Source organism: Colletotrichum graminicola, assembly GCF_000149035.1.
Source record: "Colletotrichum graminicola M1.001 genomic scaffold supercont1.3, whole genome shotgun sequence".
Lineage (NCBI taxonomy): Eukaryota > Fungi > Ascomycota > Sordariomycetes > Glomerellales > Glomerellaceae > Colletotrichum > Colletotrichum graminicola.
Window position 1 is genome coordinate 1,242,332 of NW_007361007.1, and position 17,079 is coordinate 1,259,410.

The 17,079-nt window shown below is 53.2% G+C and overlaps 6 protein-coding genes across 6 annotated transcripts; 2 read left to right on the plus strand and 4 right to left on the minus strand.

Annotated features, from left to right (window-relative positions):
* Positions 1–277: 277 nt before the first annotated feature.
* Positions 278–1,709, minus strand: GLRG_01258 (G-protein coupled receptor; the record flags this gene model as incomplete). Its single annotated transcript, XM_008091943.1, has 3 exons — positions 278–1,076; positions 1,122–1,388; positions 1,435–1,709. 3 exons carry the CDS (start codon positions 1,707–1,709, stop codon positions 278–280), a joined length of 1,341 nt encoding a protein of 446 aa, XP_008090134.1.
* Positions 1,710–6,357: 4,648 nt separating this feature from the next.
* On the plus strand, positions 6,358–7,203 carry GLRG_01259 (uncharacterized protein; the record flags this gene model as incomplete). The annotated part of the gene is made up of 1 exon (XM_008091944.1): positions 6,358–7,203. The coding sequence occupies one exon, from the start codon at positions 6,358–6,360 to the stop codon at positions 7,201–7,203; it is 846 nt and encodes a 281-aa protein (XP_008090135.1).
* A 396-nt stretch (positions 7,204–7,599) lies between these two features.
* GLRG_01260 (fibrillarin) lies at positions 7,600–8,767 on the minus strand (the record flags this gene model as incomplete). The annotated part of the gene is made up of 4 exons (XM_008091945.1): positions 7,600–7,658; positions 7,715–8,375; positions 8,433–8,545; positions 8,605–8,767. The coding sequence occupies 4 exons, from the start codon at positions 8,765–8,767 to the stop codon at positions 7,600–7,602; spliced, it is 996 nt and encodes a 331-aa protein (XP_008090136.1).
* Positions 8,768–9,566: 799 nt separating this feature from the next.
* On the plus strand, positions 9,567–10,410 carry GLRG_01261 (ribosomal protein L22; the record flags this gene model as incomplete). The annotated part of the gene is made up of 3 exons (XM_008091946.1): positions 9,567–9,569; positions 9,797–10,198; positions 10,252–10,410. The coding sequence occupies 3 exons, from the start codon at positions 9,567–9,569 to the stop codon at positions 10,408–10,410; spliced, it is 564 nt and encodes a 187-aa protein (XP_008090137.1).
* A 595-nt stretch (positions 10,411–11,005) lies between these two features.
* On the minus strand, positions 11,006–13,564 carry GLRG_01262 (F-box domain-containing protein; the record flags this gene model as incomplete). The annotated part of the gene is made up of 1 exon (XM_008091947.1): positions 11,006–13,564. The coding sequence occupies one exon, from the start codon at positions 13,562–13,564 to the stop codon at positions 11,006–11,008; it is 2,559 nt and encodes an 852-aa protein (XP_008090138.1).
* A 1,412-nt stretch (positions 13,565–14,976) lies between these two features.
* On the minus strand, positions 14,977–15,896 carry GLRG_01263 (malate dehydrogenase; the record flags this gene model as incomplete). The annotated part of the gene is made up of 3 exons (XM_008091948.1): positions 14,977–15,031; positions 15,081–15,636; positions 15,689–15,896. The coding sequence occupies 3 exons, from the start codon at positions 15,894–15,896 to the stop codon at positions 14,977–14,979; spliced, it is 819 nt and encodes a 272-aa protein (XP_008090139.1).
* Between the last annotated feature and the right edge of the window lie 1,183 nt (positions 15,897–17,079).

The following is a 17,079-nucleotide window of genomic DNA, read 5'->3' on the forward strand; positions in this document are numbered from 1 at the left end:
TATATTCTGAGGCAGTTCAGTATTTGTACACCAGTTCCAGGCGGCGGCGGAGGCGGAGCAATTCAGATAATGTACGATGCGGTAAATAGCAACCCATCTGATGGAAGAATGAAACTGATTTTGCAGAGCCAAAGGGATAAATATAAACAGCAGGTACCTCCTTGCAAGAGTGGACATGAATCTATCAACGCGACCGGGCCCCTTAAATACATTCGCATGCCACCGGGTATCATCCACCAGAAAATGTTGTGCCATCATGGTACGCGTGCAATCTCGTCTATGCCCGTGAAGCTTGCCGGTTAGAGTTTGGTCGACTGTTCGTGAGCTCAGTTATGCTCCCACTCTCGTAGTTTTTTGTTCTTCGATTCTGGCGCGATATCTTAAACGAATTGCTGTGGCGAAAAGTGCCTATGATCTCTGTGACGTCTGTCCGTCGAGACGCATACTTGATGTCGGACCACACGATCTTGCAGGCCTTCCGTGAGGTCACGACGTAAATAAGTGCGTTACAGAACCCTTGAAGTGGGAGGACAAAGGCGCTCATGTACTCAAGCGGGGTCGAGGACTGTTTGGTGTAAATGACCGAGTAAACGCGGTTGGCGCTCGATGGGACCCAAATGATGAGTATGACTGTGAAAAAGAGGATGGAGCACTTGGTGTACGACCATGCAGCGTTGTTGAGCTCGCGGTTACGCATGCGAGCCGAGTTTATAGGACGCTGGGCAAATACTTCGACAGCGCTGCTTTCGACGGGCAGAACGACGTCAATGTGCGGTTCGTTGCGGTTGTGGTTGGCAGAGATGGTGACAGAGTAGGCGGCGCTGGGCATCCGTGGAGCTGTTCCGACTTCTGATCCACGGCTTCCCATCGGCCCCAAACCGATGGAGCCCTGAGGTTGGTCCACTGTCACCTCCGAGGTGATGTAAACCTCTGTCATCTTTATCGAAGCGAGCACATCATGGAACGAATGTCGTCGGTCGGGGTCTGAGGAGCTAAAGTTGTGAAGCTGTTTGCGTTTCTGGTAGATCTCTCCACCGGCGCGGATGTAGATGAAGAAGGTGATCAAAATTGCAATCCTAGGCAAGTCAGTGATGGCATCGCTGTTCTAGGGGAATGCATACCAGACGGGTCCGTAAAACGTTATAATACGCCATATATCCCATTGGGGGGTGATCCAGCACCACAGCGTCGCATTGCCGTAAACCCTCTGTCCGTTATCGTTTTTGATGAAAATGTACACCAATGCGGGAACGAACGGGATGCCATAACAGCAGACTAGGTAAGTTATCTCCATTCTTCGTAGTCGTTCGGCATCAAATTTGTAGTAAAAGGTTAGGTATACATTGATGGCCATGGCAAGCGTCCAAAATGCATCCGCAGGCATGAACCTGCAAGGTGTTAGCTGTGGCTTGGACAGACGTCAGACATGCTCACATTTGTATAAGGAAAGCCTGAAGTTGGCAGCCCGGGGAATCAGGGAAGCCGATATATGACCTAGCCATGAGGGTCCCGACGTTTGACATCATGTTGCCAAAGGACGCAAAGAATGCTAGCCGGTTGATGGGCTTGTGAAACGCTCTCGACGAGCAGAATGTGACGATGATGAAAACGCATCCTATCAGGGACAGCACCGAACATATCCGTTCGATGATACTAAACAAGTCGAGGTCCCCCTTATCCAAGTTTGTCTTTTCTTCGAGCGCGCTCATGGTGACTAAGTGTGTGACGATATATAGTCCAGTATAGTTGAAGGCCGTTGTGTAGCCGGCAACCCTGTAGGATCGATTCGAGACAACAGGAAACGACTGTCGTATACCTCGACGCCCACCGGCGGCCAGTGAAACGGGAGAAATTGATTGTCGATGACGGCGCCCAGGGGCCCTGCTCTGAATATTTCGCTTGTGTCCGGATGTTCGACAACGTTGTTCTCCCTCGGCGAGAATTACTAGTTCAATGTTGACAACAAAAAGGTCCGATACTCAACGGTATGAAGAGGTGTTGCCAGCACAGGCAGTGTCTGCGTGCTGCGTCAACTCTCCCCCAAGAATCTAGGCTGACTCTTGGCCCAGATGATCCACGAGAGAGCGCAAGCCGTTGTGCGTAACCGGAACCCAGGAACCGGATAGTCGAGCAATGAGACTTAACATGATTCAAAGAGGCAAAGAAAAACAGAACCAAAAGCAGCGGCAATAACAGCAAAATGTAGGAAGATATTAGAGGGGAAAAGAGCGGAGCCAGTCATCAACTTCGTCGGGCCCTTGACTACCGCATGGCTCATACCAGGGGGGAGAGGGTGGTGTAGACCAGGATAGGTCAAGATGCTGTCCTAAGTGCGTTCCATGTCGGAGTACCTACATAGAGCTTCGCAGGTACCAATGTGAATGGAAGGCGGGGGAGAAGTTATGAAGATACCTAGACAATGTTGGAAATTGACCGAGGCCGCCATGTCCGCCCAAAAGAGGGCAGAAAATTGAGGATCGTCTACCTTGGTTAGGTACGCTGGAACGGGCAAAGTGAAGGACTTGGCTCCAGCTTAGCGCGGGGTCAGACGAACCTGGGGACTCCAGGATGGGGGGCTTTGCCCCATGTTCACCGGCGTGCGCCGTTTCAAGGGTAATCCTGGGGGCAGTTGCTCGTGAGACGGTGGCTACACTTCGAACAACGCCGTTTTTGGCACTAAAATTTAGGTCCAATTTCTGGGGTCCTTAGGGCATGCCGCTCATCATCATCGGCTGGAAGCGCCTATTGCCCTGCCGTCACGTAGGTAATGTAAATATCCTCAAGGGGCTCGGTCGGGTAGGGCAAGGTCAAGGCGGCAGCGACGGGATGGTTGGCCCAAACTGTATCTATGAATTTAGATGAACTTTTCTCAGCGCCACCGAGAAATTCCAGAGAACCGTCGATTTCACTCCTCTTGGTGAAACCCTTGTCAAGTCACTGCAGAGCAGAGATCGAGGGCTGCAGATTGCCATGTTCTGTCTTGTCAGCAGCGAAGCAGCTCATGCTCGCTGGTTCAACCCAAGCTGGCAGGGTCGATTGGGGAGAAAAGCGCTTGATTGGATTTTATCTCGGGCTATTGTCGAACAGAAGGATCATGGTGACAAACTTCAACTGCAGTCCTCTAATGGTGATGCCGGAAACGAGCCGTTGGTACGGCTGCCTCGATAGAGTACGTTGCACGGAGCTATCTGAAGCACACGCTACTCTATAGGCCGAGCGGCAGCTACCGTAAGCACTCGGCAGATCGAAGGTTAGCTAGTAGGTAGGCTAGCTAGTAGTAGCTAGCGTGTATCAGCCGCACTAATCTTACCTGAGAAGGCGGTCAGACTACCCACCAATTATCTCCTACCTACCCACTGAGCTTGCTGCTTACGTAAGGACGAGCCCCTGCTTTTGCTACTATTAGATCCCTGTTCCTGCTAGCACACTATGCCCATCCCAGCGGCCGCGATACCCCGTTCCGTTAGCCTATCTACTGGCTAACCTTCAATCTGCCGAGTGCTTGCGGTAGTTAAGGCGGCCGTTTCTTCTCACCATCCCGGCTGATACGCCGGTTCCATAGCGGTAGCCGAAGCGGTCAACATATGTGCTCTCTGATCTCGAATTGTCAGACTAGGCCCATTTTGAAGAGCAATCGCTTAGTTTGCAGCATAGAGCCAACACCGTGCTGGCGGTCGATTGAATGGCGTAGGGACGGCCATACAATCAGTGACTCTTAACCAGGCCGGAAGCGCGATGCCGTTGTCGGTCACGTGAACAGCACCGCCATCAGCTGCCGTCTTCGAAGATGACGGGCGGGCGGATGCTGGAAAATTGGGTTCTCGACTTGGAAAATACCTGAATGTTGCGTTACGTCGCAATCGAATCTTAAACTACCTGGATTCGGATCAAGTGTAGATACGGACAGCATCAGCGATACTGGGCGGAAGCTGTGCTGCACCCAGACTGGATGGAAAGGCCGTGACAAGATACTTTTTGGCGGCCTTGGATAGGCTCTGATGACGATTAGCTGCAAAGCACTGCCCAGTGATGAGGGGCATGAAGCAGGCAAAGTCCGGGGAGGCAGACACATGAGATGATAGGAGCGAAGCAGTCAAAGAAAAGGATTTGGCATTAGTTCATGGCCGGAGTACCATTACAAGTGGAGACAGCCACCATTCAAGCTTACCAAGACGGGGAAAGTGGGGTGGCTATTACCGGATGGTCGGCTCAAAGACATGTCTTCCCGGAATACGGCAGCCACACGCTTCCCAAGCCAAAACACGCCGGTCTTTCTGGCCTACCTACTATGCACGGAGACTTACGGGACACACCCTTAGTTCATTTATCCCCTGCACCCATGCGCCGTGCAAACACCCTTGTTGATCACCAGCAACTTAACTTGTCATTAGAACCCAGGTTCATCTTTTGGCTAATAATGTTGGCCGTTGCGAAATACCACGTTTTCAGTGACGCAACGGACCGGCGGCCAAACGGTGCCGGAAACAGGATCATGAAGATGTCAGTTCTGATGTTCGCTGGGTAGGTGGGTATCGACGGCATCTGCGTCAAATATGCAATAAATCGGCTCTTGGCTTTCAGCTTAGCTCCACAGATTCCCCTTCCCAGTTCCACCAGCCTGCTGCCTTTCATAGGAAAACACGACTGGTTTCACTGCCTATAGGTATGCGTATTCTTGCTACTCTAATCGAGTCTGGGAATTCTATCTCACAAATGGAGCGCGTGCTTCTTCCTCGCCATGGGTTTGCGACTTTAACGAGCTGTTTTATTGGTTTCATACAGTAGTGCCAGCCAACCGAAGTCAAATATACTCATACGCGATAGTCCAATGCATCTCGCTCTTGAGAGAACCAATATGGTAACAGGGCAAGTCAGGCTAGACTGCGGAGGAGCGCCCGGGGTCTAGCGGCTTGGCCCAGATAGCAAGAAAGGTGTGGCTAACATGTTTCGGGAGCAGTCCCATCTCCTAAGCCACCAAGGTCCGATGTCGTTCAACCTCTCGATTCGTCGTCTTTGGGTGCCGTACGATATTTTTCCTATAATGTCTTGGTACTGCTCAACTAACTTCCTCATCAAGCCCTCACAACCGAAGCGCTTCTGCATGATAATACTGATGCATGGGAAAACTATATTGAAGCGTCTTTTCGGGAAGTAGGAAGATTCACATCTCGACGAGGGCGAGCGCCACCAAGGAAACTTCGCGGAAAGGCGACGCCTCTGAACGCCACTTGCTAGCAAAGTGATGTACCTCTGAGCTTGGGTGATCATGTTCATATATACCGAGATGGATTGCTCCAGGAGACGGCTCGTATGATCTGCTCAGGCTGAGGGGTTGAATGACAGCCCACCATCGACGTCGCTTTCATGGCTATGGTGAATAAGGGTGTAAAGTCTGAAACCGAGTGTTTCAGACACAAGGCCTTCCGCGTCAGACGTTCAGAAGATTGATGAAGTCTCTAGAGGGTTCTGGTGTCACCGCAAGCAAAACATTATTATAGACAATGAGTTCTTCATGGAATGGTCGATCTGCTATGGCACTAATACTTTGAGTGATGTTGGCAAAAATAAGACATTCTTCTGAATAGTAGTAGCATTAGTAAGAGCCTGCTCCTTGCCGTTACTCTGGTGCGCGGTAGTGTTTGCAACGAGGTTATGGTACAACCTCCAGTAAGCTACGACAGCAATCTATATCCTGCCACTTCCAAATGCTTCAAGCTCTTTTTTCTTTTAGCCTATTCCCGATCCATCCATTGTCAGTGGTCATTAGGAGCTTCCAGATGGAGGTTAGTTCACTCTCCTTTGAGATATAGGTCGTGGATGAGTAGATCGAAGTTTCTATATATGTCTGTACGTTCTGTGTGAAAACAAAAGATAAAAATATTTTTGTGGTGTTCGACAATGTCCCATTATCTCATTGTCTCGCGTCAATGTTAGCCTTCACATCAGGGTTTTCAAGCTGAAGCAGACCAACAACAACCTCAAAACACAGCGACGCGTATGTTCTCGTCACATAGCAGTCTTTACTATCTCTCGAATATTGATAGACCGAATGAGGTACGAGCACTGGCTCCTTCTATCTTTGTTGGGGGGTGAGAAAGAGGTCCACAGCTAGAATACTCCTGACTGTGTCTCTTGGCACCCTCTACGAGATGAGGCCTAGAGAATGGTTCCGCCATGATTTACTCATTCTGCTCAAAATACAACAGTCTCCATTTCATCAGCACCAGAGAGTATTCACAAGCACCTTCAGCCCCATGAACCGAACCCGGATTGTCGTCGAAGCCTCGGCACCTTGGAACTCAAAGGCGAGTTCCCATACAGTCGCTCCCCTCAAGCTTCATCTCGAAACACGCCACGATGCCGCGGAGAACCAGACCAGGCAAGAGACCGCATAAGCACCGCCAAGAAAACTTTGAGCCGACTCTCATCCTCGCCGAGAGCCACGCTGTCGACGAAACGCACCATCAACACCGGTCACGAAAAGACAGAAAACCAGCCAGGGGATGCCGGAGCTCGTCCGTACCGTACAAGCCCTCGAGAAAGCAACGCCACGACAGGCACACTCGCCGCACCGTCATTGAGATGAATACGGACGGCGACTTCACCGTGCTGCCCACACCCCCAGCCTCACCAAAGACTCCACCACTCACTTGCACAACCGCCCACATAGACAGCATCAAAAATACGGGCGTCGCCATCAGCCGCGACAGATGCTCCAACCCAGAGAGGTGCGTCCCTCTAAGGTCTTCAATAGTCTTTCCCGGAGGTTCCTCCACGTCAGCCCAGCTGTCTCCCCGCGACACGACTTTGAAGAATTTCCGATTCCGACATTATCTACTTTCTATGCTTGACCAGCAGCGTGCCGCCGTTGAGTTGTGGGCCGATAGTGTTGGTGCTGGAGGGCCCGCGGAGCCGATGGACTGGCAGCCAGAGCAGGAGCGGGTCGTCTATATTGTGCGGGATCCCGTGGAGTACGGGTGTTATGAGGATCGGTGGAGAATGGATCGTGTGTTGCAGGAGGGACGGCGGCAACAGCAGAGCGTGTTGGCAACGGCAGCCATGTCGACGCCGGTCACGGTGCATCCTGAGCTGGGGTTATGGGCCGGCGGCGGTACGCGTCTTGGTGGACCGACAGTGCCGGCAGTGCCGGCAGTGTGGGGAGATTCCGCAACTGAGTTAGGCCTTCTCGACAAGATTGAGTGAAGTCGTGGGAGGCTGTGTAACTAGATCTGGGTATGTCAGAATAAGTATGGGGGTGGGGGGACCCAACATTTGCATCACCGACACATCCGATGCAGACCAATACACAAACAACTACTACTGTTTAAGTCTACAAGCCCGCATTAAACATGCCATTTTCACCGCAGAGGACTTCTTGACACCCATAAGGGTTAACATGCAAGTTCTGAACTAGACCAGTCCTAAATTCCTAACGCCTGTCCAGATGAAGTCCGACCGACCGTACCCATAGAAGAAAAAGTCAAATCTCGTGGGAATCTCGCAAATGTACAGATTCAACCGCTCACACACCCCCACTCTATCACGCACAACACATAGTTTTTCACCCCAGTCCTTCATCGTCTCCTATGTCTTCACACCTTATTTCGAGTAGCGCGAGTACTCGGCAGCGACCAGGCAGTGGTCACGCTCGAAGGGTTCTGCGGGTTGTTAGCCTTCATGTCGGCGTGGGGGGAATTTAATGGGGTTCACCAACCTAGCGTAAGCTGCTCCTTGGGCGTGATGCGCTCCGCTCTCAGCTTCTCAACCTCCATGGCGAAGACCTTGTGAGCCGGGGCAGTACTGTCGATACAGTTGGCCTTGATAGAGATGAGGATGCCGCCGCCGACCTTGAGGAACTGGTGGGCGTTCATAGCGACGATACGGGCCTGGTCGGGCTGAGCGACGTCGGCGAAGATGGCATCGACCATAGGCATGAGCATGCGGTACTTGAGAGGCTGACGAGCATCCTCGACGATGGGGACGACGTTGGTACGCTTGGCAGCCATGCCGATCAGATCACGGCCGGAGCGAGGCGAGAATTCGACGGCGTAGACGAAGCCGGTGGGACCGACAATATCGGCAACGTGGGAGACGGAGGTACCGGACGCACCACCGAGGTAGAGGACCTTGGAGCCGGGTCCGAAGTAGAGCTTCTCAAGACCACCGATGACGGCAGCAGCCAGCTTACTACGGAAAGGGTTCCATACGCGGTACTCGACCTTGGTGGTTGTGGTGGTGCCGTCCTCGTTTTGGACGCTGTCATCGACCGAAACGCGCTTCTCGCCGTAGACGGACTCGCCAGGTACGATGTTGCGGGTTGCAATGGCATCCTCCTTGCCGCGGACGACGAAGATACCCTCGTGACGGTGGGGTTCCTGGGGTTGTCAGTCAATGTTATTCTTCAGAGGCAAAATGGAAACCGGTCAACATACCACAATGACCTTCTGGCCGCCCTTCTGACCAGGCTTGCCGCCTCCACGGCCGCCACCCCTGCCGCCGCGCTTGTCAATGCCTCCACGGCCACGAGCACCACCGCGACCACCACCTGAAGGTTCATCAGTACACAAGTTCGCATATCGCCAGCGTTTTGTTCTCAAAGCTCACCGCGACCACCGCCACGTCCGCCGAAGCCTCCGCGACCGCGATCACCGCCGAAGCCGCCACGGCCACCACGGTCACCGCCGCCAAAGCCTCCACGGCCACCACCGCGGCCACCAGCTCCGCGGGGAGCGCCGCGACCACCGCCACGAGGCACGAAGGGAGCCATGTCTGATTATTTATTCGGAAGGTATTGTTGAGAGTTTTTGTAGATGGGGACGGTGAATTGGGTCAGAACAGGCAGCTCCCACGTTGTGAAAAGTCGAATTGGGGGGTGTCAGAGGCGCAAGTGGTAATCCTCTTGGTGGCGGGTTGAACACTGGATATACACTTTGGCTGGGAGATTGAAATTTTTCGTCGGACTTTTTTTCTGGGAGCTCCAAAAAGATGCACTGACCAGGAACATGCAGAGAGATTGTGGGGTGATTGGTTCGTGATTGGGCGCGGCGGAACGACAGAAATGCCGTTTTCCGACTGGATTTTTTTCCAGAGATTAGATAACCCCGCTGCCAAAAAGACTGGGACCCGATAGATGTGGGTGTCGGTGTCGGTGCACTAGGAATAGGCGGTGCGCCGAAACTGTCAATTTGAAGGAGACGGGTTATCGACAATTTTTTACTCCCCAGACAACCAGCAAGCTTGATGCGATACTAACTTGGAAAGAAGCAATTATCACGGCTTTTTACACCACTCCCAGTCGTAAGTGCATCTGACCCCCCCCTCGGCATTTTCCCCCTTTCTTCTCCGGTCTGTTTGGTCCAAGAACCGCTGTTTCTTACCCCGTAGGGTTGCGGAGCCCTAAGGCCGACCCCCCTGCCGTTGCCCGATCCGCAAGCGAGAGCCAACCCGCGCGCAGGAGGGCTAGGGTCACTGAAAGTTGTGATTTTCTTCTAACCTCACTCTGACAGCCAGCCCAGTCCACGACGACCACCGACGCCCCGAAACCATCACCGCACCCAACGATCAAGATGGTAAGTTGCGCGCCGCTCCCCATTTTGTGATGTCCCACGAGGGGAGGAATTTGTGAACCGACGAGAGATACGCACGCAATCGCCGCCGAAGAAAGCCCCTCGTCGATGAGAGCAAAACCACCAAGTTTCGTAACATGTAAAATCGATCACAGCACACGATAGGCATTCTGGAGTGTTGGGGCGGGAATACGGTCTTGAGACCTAGAGACTGACACATCCGTCCTCAGGTTCGTTACGCTGCTCACGAGATCGCCCCCGCGAAGTCGGCCCGCGCCCGCGGCGCCTACCTCCGCGTGTCCTTCAAGAACACCCGCGAGACTGCCCAGGCCATCAACGGCTGGAAGCTCCAGCGCGCCGTCACCTTCCTCGAGAACGTCACCGAGAAGAAGGAGGCTGTTCCCTTCCGCCGCTACGCCGGCTCCATCGGCCGCACCGCCCAGGGCAAGGCCTTCGGTGTCTCCAAGGCCCGCTGGCCCGTCAAGTCCGCCGAGTTCCTTCTCGGCCTCCTCAAGAACGCCGAGTCCAACGCCGATGCCAAGGGTCTCGACACTGGCAACCTGGTTGTCAAGCACATCCAAGTCAACCAGGCTCCCAAGCAACGGAGACGCACATACCGTGCCCACGGTCGTGTATGTCCTCCACCCCTAGTCAACCCACCCCAGAGCGTCACTGACAGCCACAGATCAACCCCTACATGTCCAACCCCTGCCACATCGAGCTTATCCTCACCGAGGGCGAGGAGGTCGTCCAGAAGTCTGATGCCGTCGCCGGCCGCGAGGAGGTTCGCCTGAACTCCCGCCAGCGTGGTGCCCGCGTCCGCCAGGCCATCACCGCCGCATAAACGAACTCTTTCAGTAGATGGTCTTCGATTTTTGTGCGGTTCATGACGTGGGGGCGTTGCGAAGTGTGGAAACGCGGAACACCTGGGAGGTCTTGGGTTGATGGAAGCGTGGATCAACTAAAAATAAAACTTTGCGGCTTTTCATATGCTGGTGTACAGGAAGCCTATGGTCTCATGGCATTTAGGGATTGGCATGCGAACTCACACGCAACGGTCTGCATGGGCCACCAATAAACAAACATGCAAAAATGATTCTCCTAGGCGGCCCTAGTTACATCATGATTGGCGTCAATGGATATGAGGAAATTGCTTTCAATTCTGGTCAACAATTTTGGGGAACCCCGAGTCATCCGTACCCGGTGATGAGGTGAAGCTGCCTGTCTCCGTCTTACATCTGGTATCAGTCCGGTAGTATACATCCGACAACATGCCCACTTCAACGTCTTGCCATATTCCCATTCGCAATAGTCCTCCCATGGTATCGTAGTCCAAACGCCGAAGGGGCAGGTAAGTTACCAACAACCCATGGAAATGCACTTCCAAGCATCATTATACATACAACTTTTCATTATACAACCATGTCTATCACGCAGACTCAGCCCTGCTGCGCCGACTTGGTAATTGTTCCACTGAAGCGTCCTCTACCAGGATGCATGATGCCGTCTGTCTTGGCAGCTTCGATGACTGCTTCGTTATACACACTGGCCCACTCCGTATCCACGCCAAACGCAGTGGCCAGATTGAAGTGCTCCTGGCTCGTCAAGTGGTTAGTGATCTTGGCTGCCAGTCTATCGGTGCACACCTGCATGAAAGGCGCCAGCTCTCTGCGCCGCGCTATAACCTCCTGTGGCGCTTGCCTAGGAGAGTGTGCACCCAGGATGCCAGTGTTGTCGATAGAGGACACATCCACAAGCACGTAGCCGCACGACCTAAGCGATAGGTGGTTAAGCATCAAGGAAGTCTTCTCGCCGATGAGACCATGCGGACGCGGAATGAAAGAGAAACCATCGTCTCGTTGCACGGCATCATCTGCCCAATCGCTTCCGTCTGTTTCGTCTCCTTGACTGGCAAGTAACTCCTGGATTGAAAGCGCCGGTGAAAGGCGATCAAGGATGCCAGCCCACGACAACAGTCTCGGCTGTCTAAGCCGCATCCTGCTCCAGTTAGGGATCGGATCCGGCAGTGGGTGAGGGACTTGGTTCGCCGGCGGTAATGGAGGAGGGCCTTGAAGCAGTCCGGCACCTGCGATGCCCATATGATGTTGGAGCGGCGGCGGCACCACTGCGCCCGCTTGATTGGAGACCAGAGCCGGGAGCAAATTGGCTTGCGGTTGAAGAGGGGCGGGTGGCAATGCGGGCGGTTGCTGTTGAGCTGCCTGTTGAGTAACTTGAGCCTGTACCTGGATTTGAACGGCCGCCCCAACAACATGGGCATGTGGATGGAACACAGCATTCACGTGGCCTTGGTCCCGTGTGGGCGAACCTGTGAGAGATACGCTTTCTAATTCGAGTTTCTGTAACGAATGCTGTGCCATCGTCCGGAGTGCCTGGAGGAAGACGTGGGGTGTAGCATAGCAGTTCTTCAGCGAGAGGTGTTTGACGTGCGGCAGTGATAGTAATACGCCTGGCGATATTGCGGTTTCGGGGTGTACCATCTGCTCAGGCGAGCAAAGCGGAGCTGGAAGCACATAGAGGTTGCGCTGAGTCATGCCGGGTGCAAACTCGCCGCCGCAGATCCACTCGAAATGGAGAAACTTGATGTTCTGTTGCTTTGCGACGTGATCCCGGAGCAAGCGATGAACTTTGGCAACAGAATCCACGGGAGATACGAAGGTATCCTCGACGCAGCCAGGCGCCACCTTGGCTACTTGGCGCCAATCGGCGATAACGGCCAGAGCGACGTTTGTTAGGTTGGGCAAGCTCCGCCAAAAGTCGGGTCTCTGGAACATGAAGATGTGACTGCTGGGTATTTTGGCAATCGTTAGTGTTGTCAGCGAGTTGAAACTATTCAGCCGAGCGTTATCAATGAGCGCAATCACGTATGATTGAATGAGAGCTCGGTGTGCCCACTCTAACTCCAATAACATCTCCTTCTGCCCTCTTGTCAAGTTTCTGGGCTGAAGTGGGTGACCCACAGCCGTATCGTTAAGTGCCGCTACCATAGTCCGCGTGAAGTTGTTATCGTGCTCCTGATTAGGGGCAGCATTGACGTGGTGCAGGGCGACACGGTTGGTACCCTGGCTCTCAGGGTTGGCCAGAGCGGCGGCCGCTGCCGCGGTACGCTCATCGAAGTCGATACTTGTCAAGGAGACGTTCTCGGTGCTTAAGAGCATCACGATAGCGTCCCTGGATTGGTCCTGCGTGTATCCGGCATTCCTGACCATTGATTCAAGAACGGTATACTTGAAATCTCGGGGACTTTCGAAGGCGAGTTTACGCGCGTTCATAGCGTCCGAATCAGCTCGGGCTAGGCGTTGCTGCAGCGTTCGGTACCGCAAGTTGCGAAGGCCAAAGACGGGATGCGGTAACGGCGGGCTCTCCAACTGCTGATCAGGGCCCAAGAGGTAGCCCAGTCCTGCGTCGCAACACAGTCCAAGTTCCTGAACCTGAACCAGACAACTCAGGGCCTCCTTCATAGAAGCTGTCTCGTCGGCAGTCTGTTCCAGTCCCTCAAGTTCTGTGTATCGCAGGTAGGACTCATGAGGCCATCGGTAGATGCCCCAGTACGAGGTAATGGCCTTCTGGGTAGGCTTAATGGGTGGGTACGCAAGGCTCTCCTCGTCGATCTCGAGGGATAGGGCGAAACGCAGAATATGGTCGCCAAAAGATTGGAAAATACGCATGCCACTCGAAAAGAGCGTATCTTTGCCCGGCTGCGCCTGCTCATTGTCGTCGTCCTCCAGAGACGCCTTCTGTTTCATGGCCTGGTACATCTCCGAGCGGAAGGGAACCACGACATTACGAAAATACTTCGCCGAGACCATTCGATCAAACTCATGATTAACCAGACGGAGATTCTTAACGTCTGACCGAGACAGATATGTGGTGATTTCGTCAAATATTTCAACTGGGACCTTTGCGGGCGGCCAAGTGGGCAGCATCGGATCTGAGGCCATGGAGCCCTGGGAGCGAAGCCTGCGTCGCTTTCTGGGCATGTCGGAAGAGACAGAATCCCGGCTAGGCATGGCTATCGCGGATGTATCCCAGCATTGATGGAATGCGTAGGGAAGCGTTGATCGGATCGCAAAGCTTCGTTGAGGTTTGGGAGGGGGTTTGTGGCTCGGTAGTTCGGTAAGTTGGAGGCTCAGTCGGTGAGACACCGTTGATTTCTCAGAACGTTATATGCCTATTTAGCGGGCCGAACTTTGAATCACAGTTGAGAGGAGTTGTGGATGGCGTTGAGAAGAGTCGTGGTCGCTGTGGTAGTAGTCGGAATGGTATCGTCAATCGTCAAGTCGTTGAAATCAAGTCATAGCGAATGGGGTGGCTTTGGCTATAGCTATAGTGATGCTGTCTGATGTATACCAAGTTGCGCAGTGCAATGGAGCATTCTCACTCAGTTTTACAGCATTTTCCGCTTGGCGATATGCTAATTCGAGGTCTGGTGTTGGTTGAAAGGAAAGGCAAGGAGGGTGGGAAAAATAAGAGTCGTGAGGCACGTTCGGGATCCTCAGTGCAGGTATAGATAGGTACGTAGGTTAAAATGTACCAGGTCCACTGTGAAATGAAGTCACAGCAGCAGCAGGTTGCTGGCAGACCCATTTCAGTGGGGGAAAAGGGTCCTATGATTGGCCAGCATCAAAAACCTCAGTCCGGCATGTCGCCGGGCGCCGATCCGTTAGAGGTGCCTTTAAGCGGGGACGCATGTGATTTTTGGCAGGTGGCTGTGTTTGGCAAGGTACTTGCGGCGCTTGCTAACGTCAACTACATTAGGTAGGTAGGTCCAGATCTGTCTGTGGTCGTGAATTCAATTTCTCCCACTCACTTTTGGTTGGATCCATCCGGCCTCGTTTTACTCGTAGCACTTCTTACTGTCCTACTATACATCAGTCATGACCAGGTTTATTATTTTCTCTAGGTACCTACAAAAAATAAATAAGATACGGCAATCAATGTGCTCTGTCCTCAGTCTTCTATCCATCTACCCCACGCACTCTGAAGCAAATTGACACTCAGCTTTACTCGACCCCGTGGATACCAGGATAGATATCCTGATTTGGTGTAGATGGTTTCTGTTACATGACTTTCTAGTACATACATTGTACTACACCCTAGGGATTTATGGTTCACCAGTAGTAGCCTATCTGAAATCTAGCCACGTTCGTGGATCATTACACCTGAAAACACGCAAGTACTCAGTAGGCACGCCTATGTTATCAATTCTATCTGGTGACCAAATAACTGGCCGTCTCACTCTTTAGCCACAGGCTAGAATTACTAAAAGATGATCATTGCCGTAGGTTACATGATGGTATATCGAATCGAAGAGAACGGATACAAATATCTCGGAACCCGAGCACCCTAACGCCATTAAGCACAACAATACTGCCCTCCGTAGCTGTTCCCATCAAGGTGTTGAAGATTTGACGATCTCTTGAGAGGTGCCAGAGTAGAACCAGTATCTGCAGTAGTCAGTATTGGAGTAGTTGCACAAAAGCCCGTTTTACTTACTGTGTAGCATATTGTATCTCGAAAGCTGCAGGCTGGTCCTTGCATGAGACCGGAGCGCTGCCGCCGACGGTGTGTATCCTGTAGACCTCTTGGATATTTCCGGTACTGGGTTTTACGGTCTTCAGCCTAAGCCACGCAACAGCCGCCTCGCCGTGCTGGCCCGTTTGCGCTGTGAGAGGTGCCGGCATGGACGCATTCTTGGAGCAGTATGAATCACCTATAGGCGATCCATCTGTTTCGAGGATGAAGAGCGGCACCCCAGCGTCTGTGAAGAGGTGATGACCCGAGATGGCGAGGTTGCTTGGGCCGAGGCGGTGGTTCACCACCTCCTGCTCAGTGAGGTTGAAGTCCATGGCAACTATAGGCAGCTTGTCGAGCAGGTCTGGGTACAAGGAGCCGACGCAGCTAGCGTTGAAGAGCGTGGCGATGGCACCGGTAGCGACGGGCACCGCTGTTGCGTTGCTGGTGTCGCAGGTGTAGTTTTGTGTACCGCGGCCGATGGCGATGTGTGCCAGGGACATGCCCTTTCCGGGTCCCCCAAGAGACTCGATGGCGGCTGAAGGTATATCAGTATAAGCCAATCCCCAAAGTTGGGTTGCATCGCTCACATTCGGGCAGATTAGCGACAGATAAATCGCAGACCGGTGCGGCAGAAAGATACCGGGTGGCCTGGACCTTGGTTGCGAGCATGTTAAAGTACTCAGACATGTGCTCAATAGAGCCCGGCAGCGCGGCCTGAAGGTTCAACGTGGGGTAGGCTGGCGCAGCAAAAGCAAGAGATGCCAGAGCCGGCAACAAGAATGTTTGGCAATGCATGTCGATTGTTTCTGCGTAGGTACTGGTGAGGCGGAGTTGATGGCTCGGTAGGACGTTGACTATGAGTGGTTGTGCTCGTTCTGGAGATGGAATAACGACTCGAAATCCAATGCAGAAAATAAGACGGGACCAAGGAAACCGAACCTTAAGAGAAACCCGAGGAAATAGAGGACGAAAAAGAAAGGAAAAAACCTTCGTCTTACAAATGTATAAGATGAAGCGTATGGGAGGAAAAGCTGCCACAGGTTCCATTGTGTAAGCGGGCAGCCGTAACTAATATACCACAACATCATTAACAGCTTTCGTCGGCGGCAACGGCTGCCACTGGCCCACTACATGTCTGGACCAAAGGTAGGTATGGTGACCTGCCCATACTGGTATGGCACGGTATTCGTAGTTCAAAAAAAGATGGCGGGGAGGGGCATGGCCAGGGGTCTGTCCCTGAGTGTGCGAGGCAACGCGTAGGTATTCGCAGCATTTGGAGAACCAAGATCGGCAGCCGCCATACCAATGTAACCGTACAACGGGCGAGAAAGTAAAGAGGGGCAAGTCGATGAACGAGGGCGAATGAGCGGATGGGTGGAATGCAAGTGCTATCAGGGGGTGTGGGAGACCAGGCGATCTCCACCAGGGTCGGGGCAGATGCAAGCGCCCGGCCCGCTTCGAGGGCCTCGTTATGTGGTGACAGGTAGCGATGCAGTCCACGTCTGCTGCTGCACAAGTCTCGAGGCAATGTACTCGTGCGAATGTTGCGTTGTGTTGGGCTTCCAGTATTTGCTGTCCAGCAGAGGCCAAGCAATTATCGTGAACAGCCGCACAAGCACTTGGCTGACGAGACCGTTCGCTATTCGCCGGCGAGACTCAACTCGTCGGGCCATCTGCCGTCCGTTGACAACATTGCGCCGAGAAAAAGCCCCACCCAAAAAGCCGAGGGGCAACGAGCGCCTAAGAACCTGAAATAGCAACAACAATCGCGTCAATATGCCATCCTTATAGGATGGCCGAGATTACCAAGGGACAGTACCACCCTGTACGAATACCCGGTCGCTCCCCGGCGACGCGCCCATGTTGCATGTACCCGCTCTTGCGTGTTGGTTGCTTTTGCCGCGCTGAACCAGGGCTACGACGGCCTCCCATTGGCCCCTGCGATACACTCCATCTGGGCCGCCTTAACGGGTCGGCG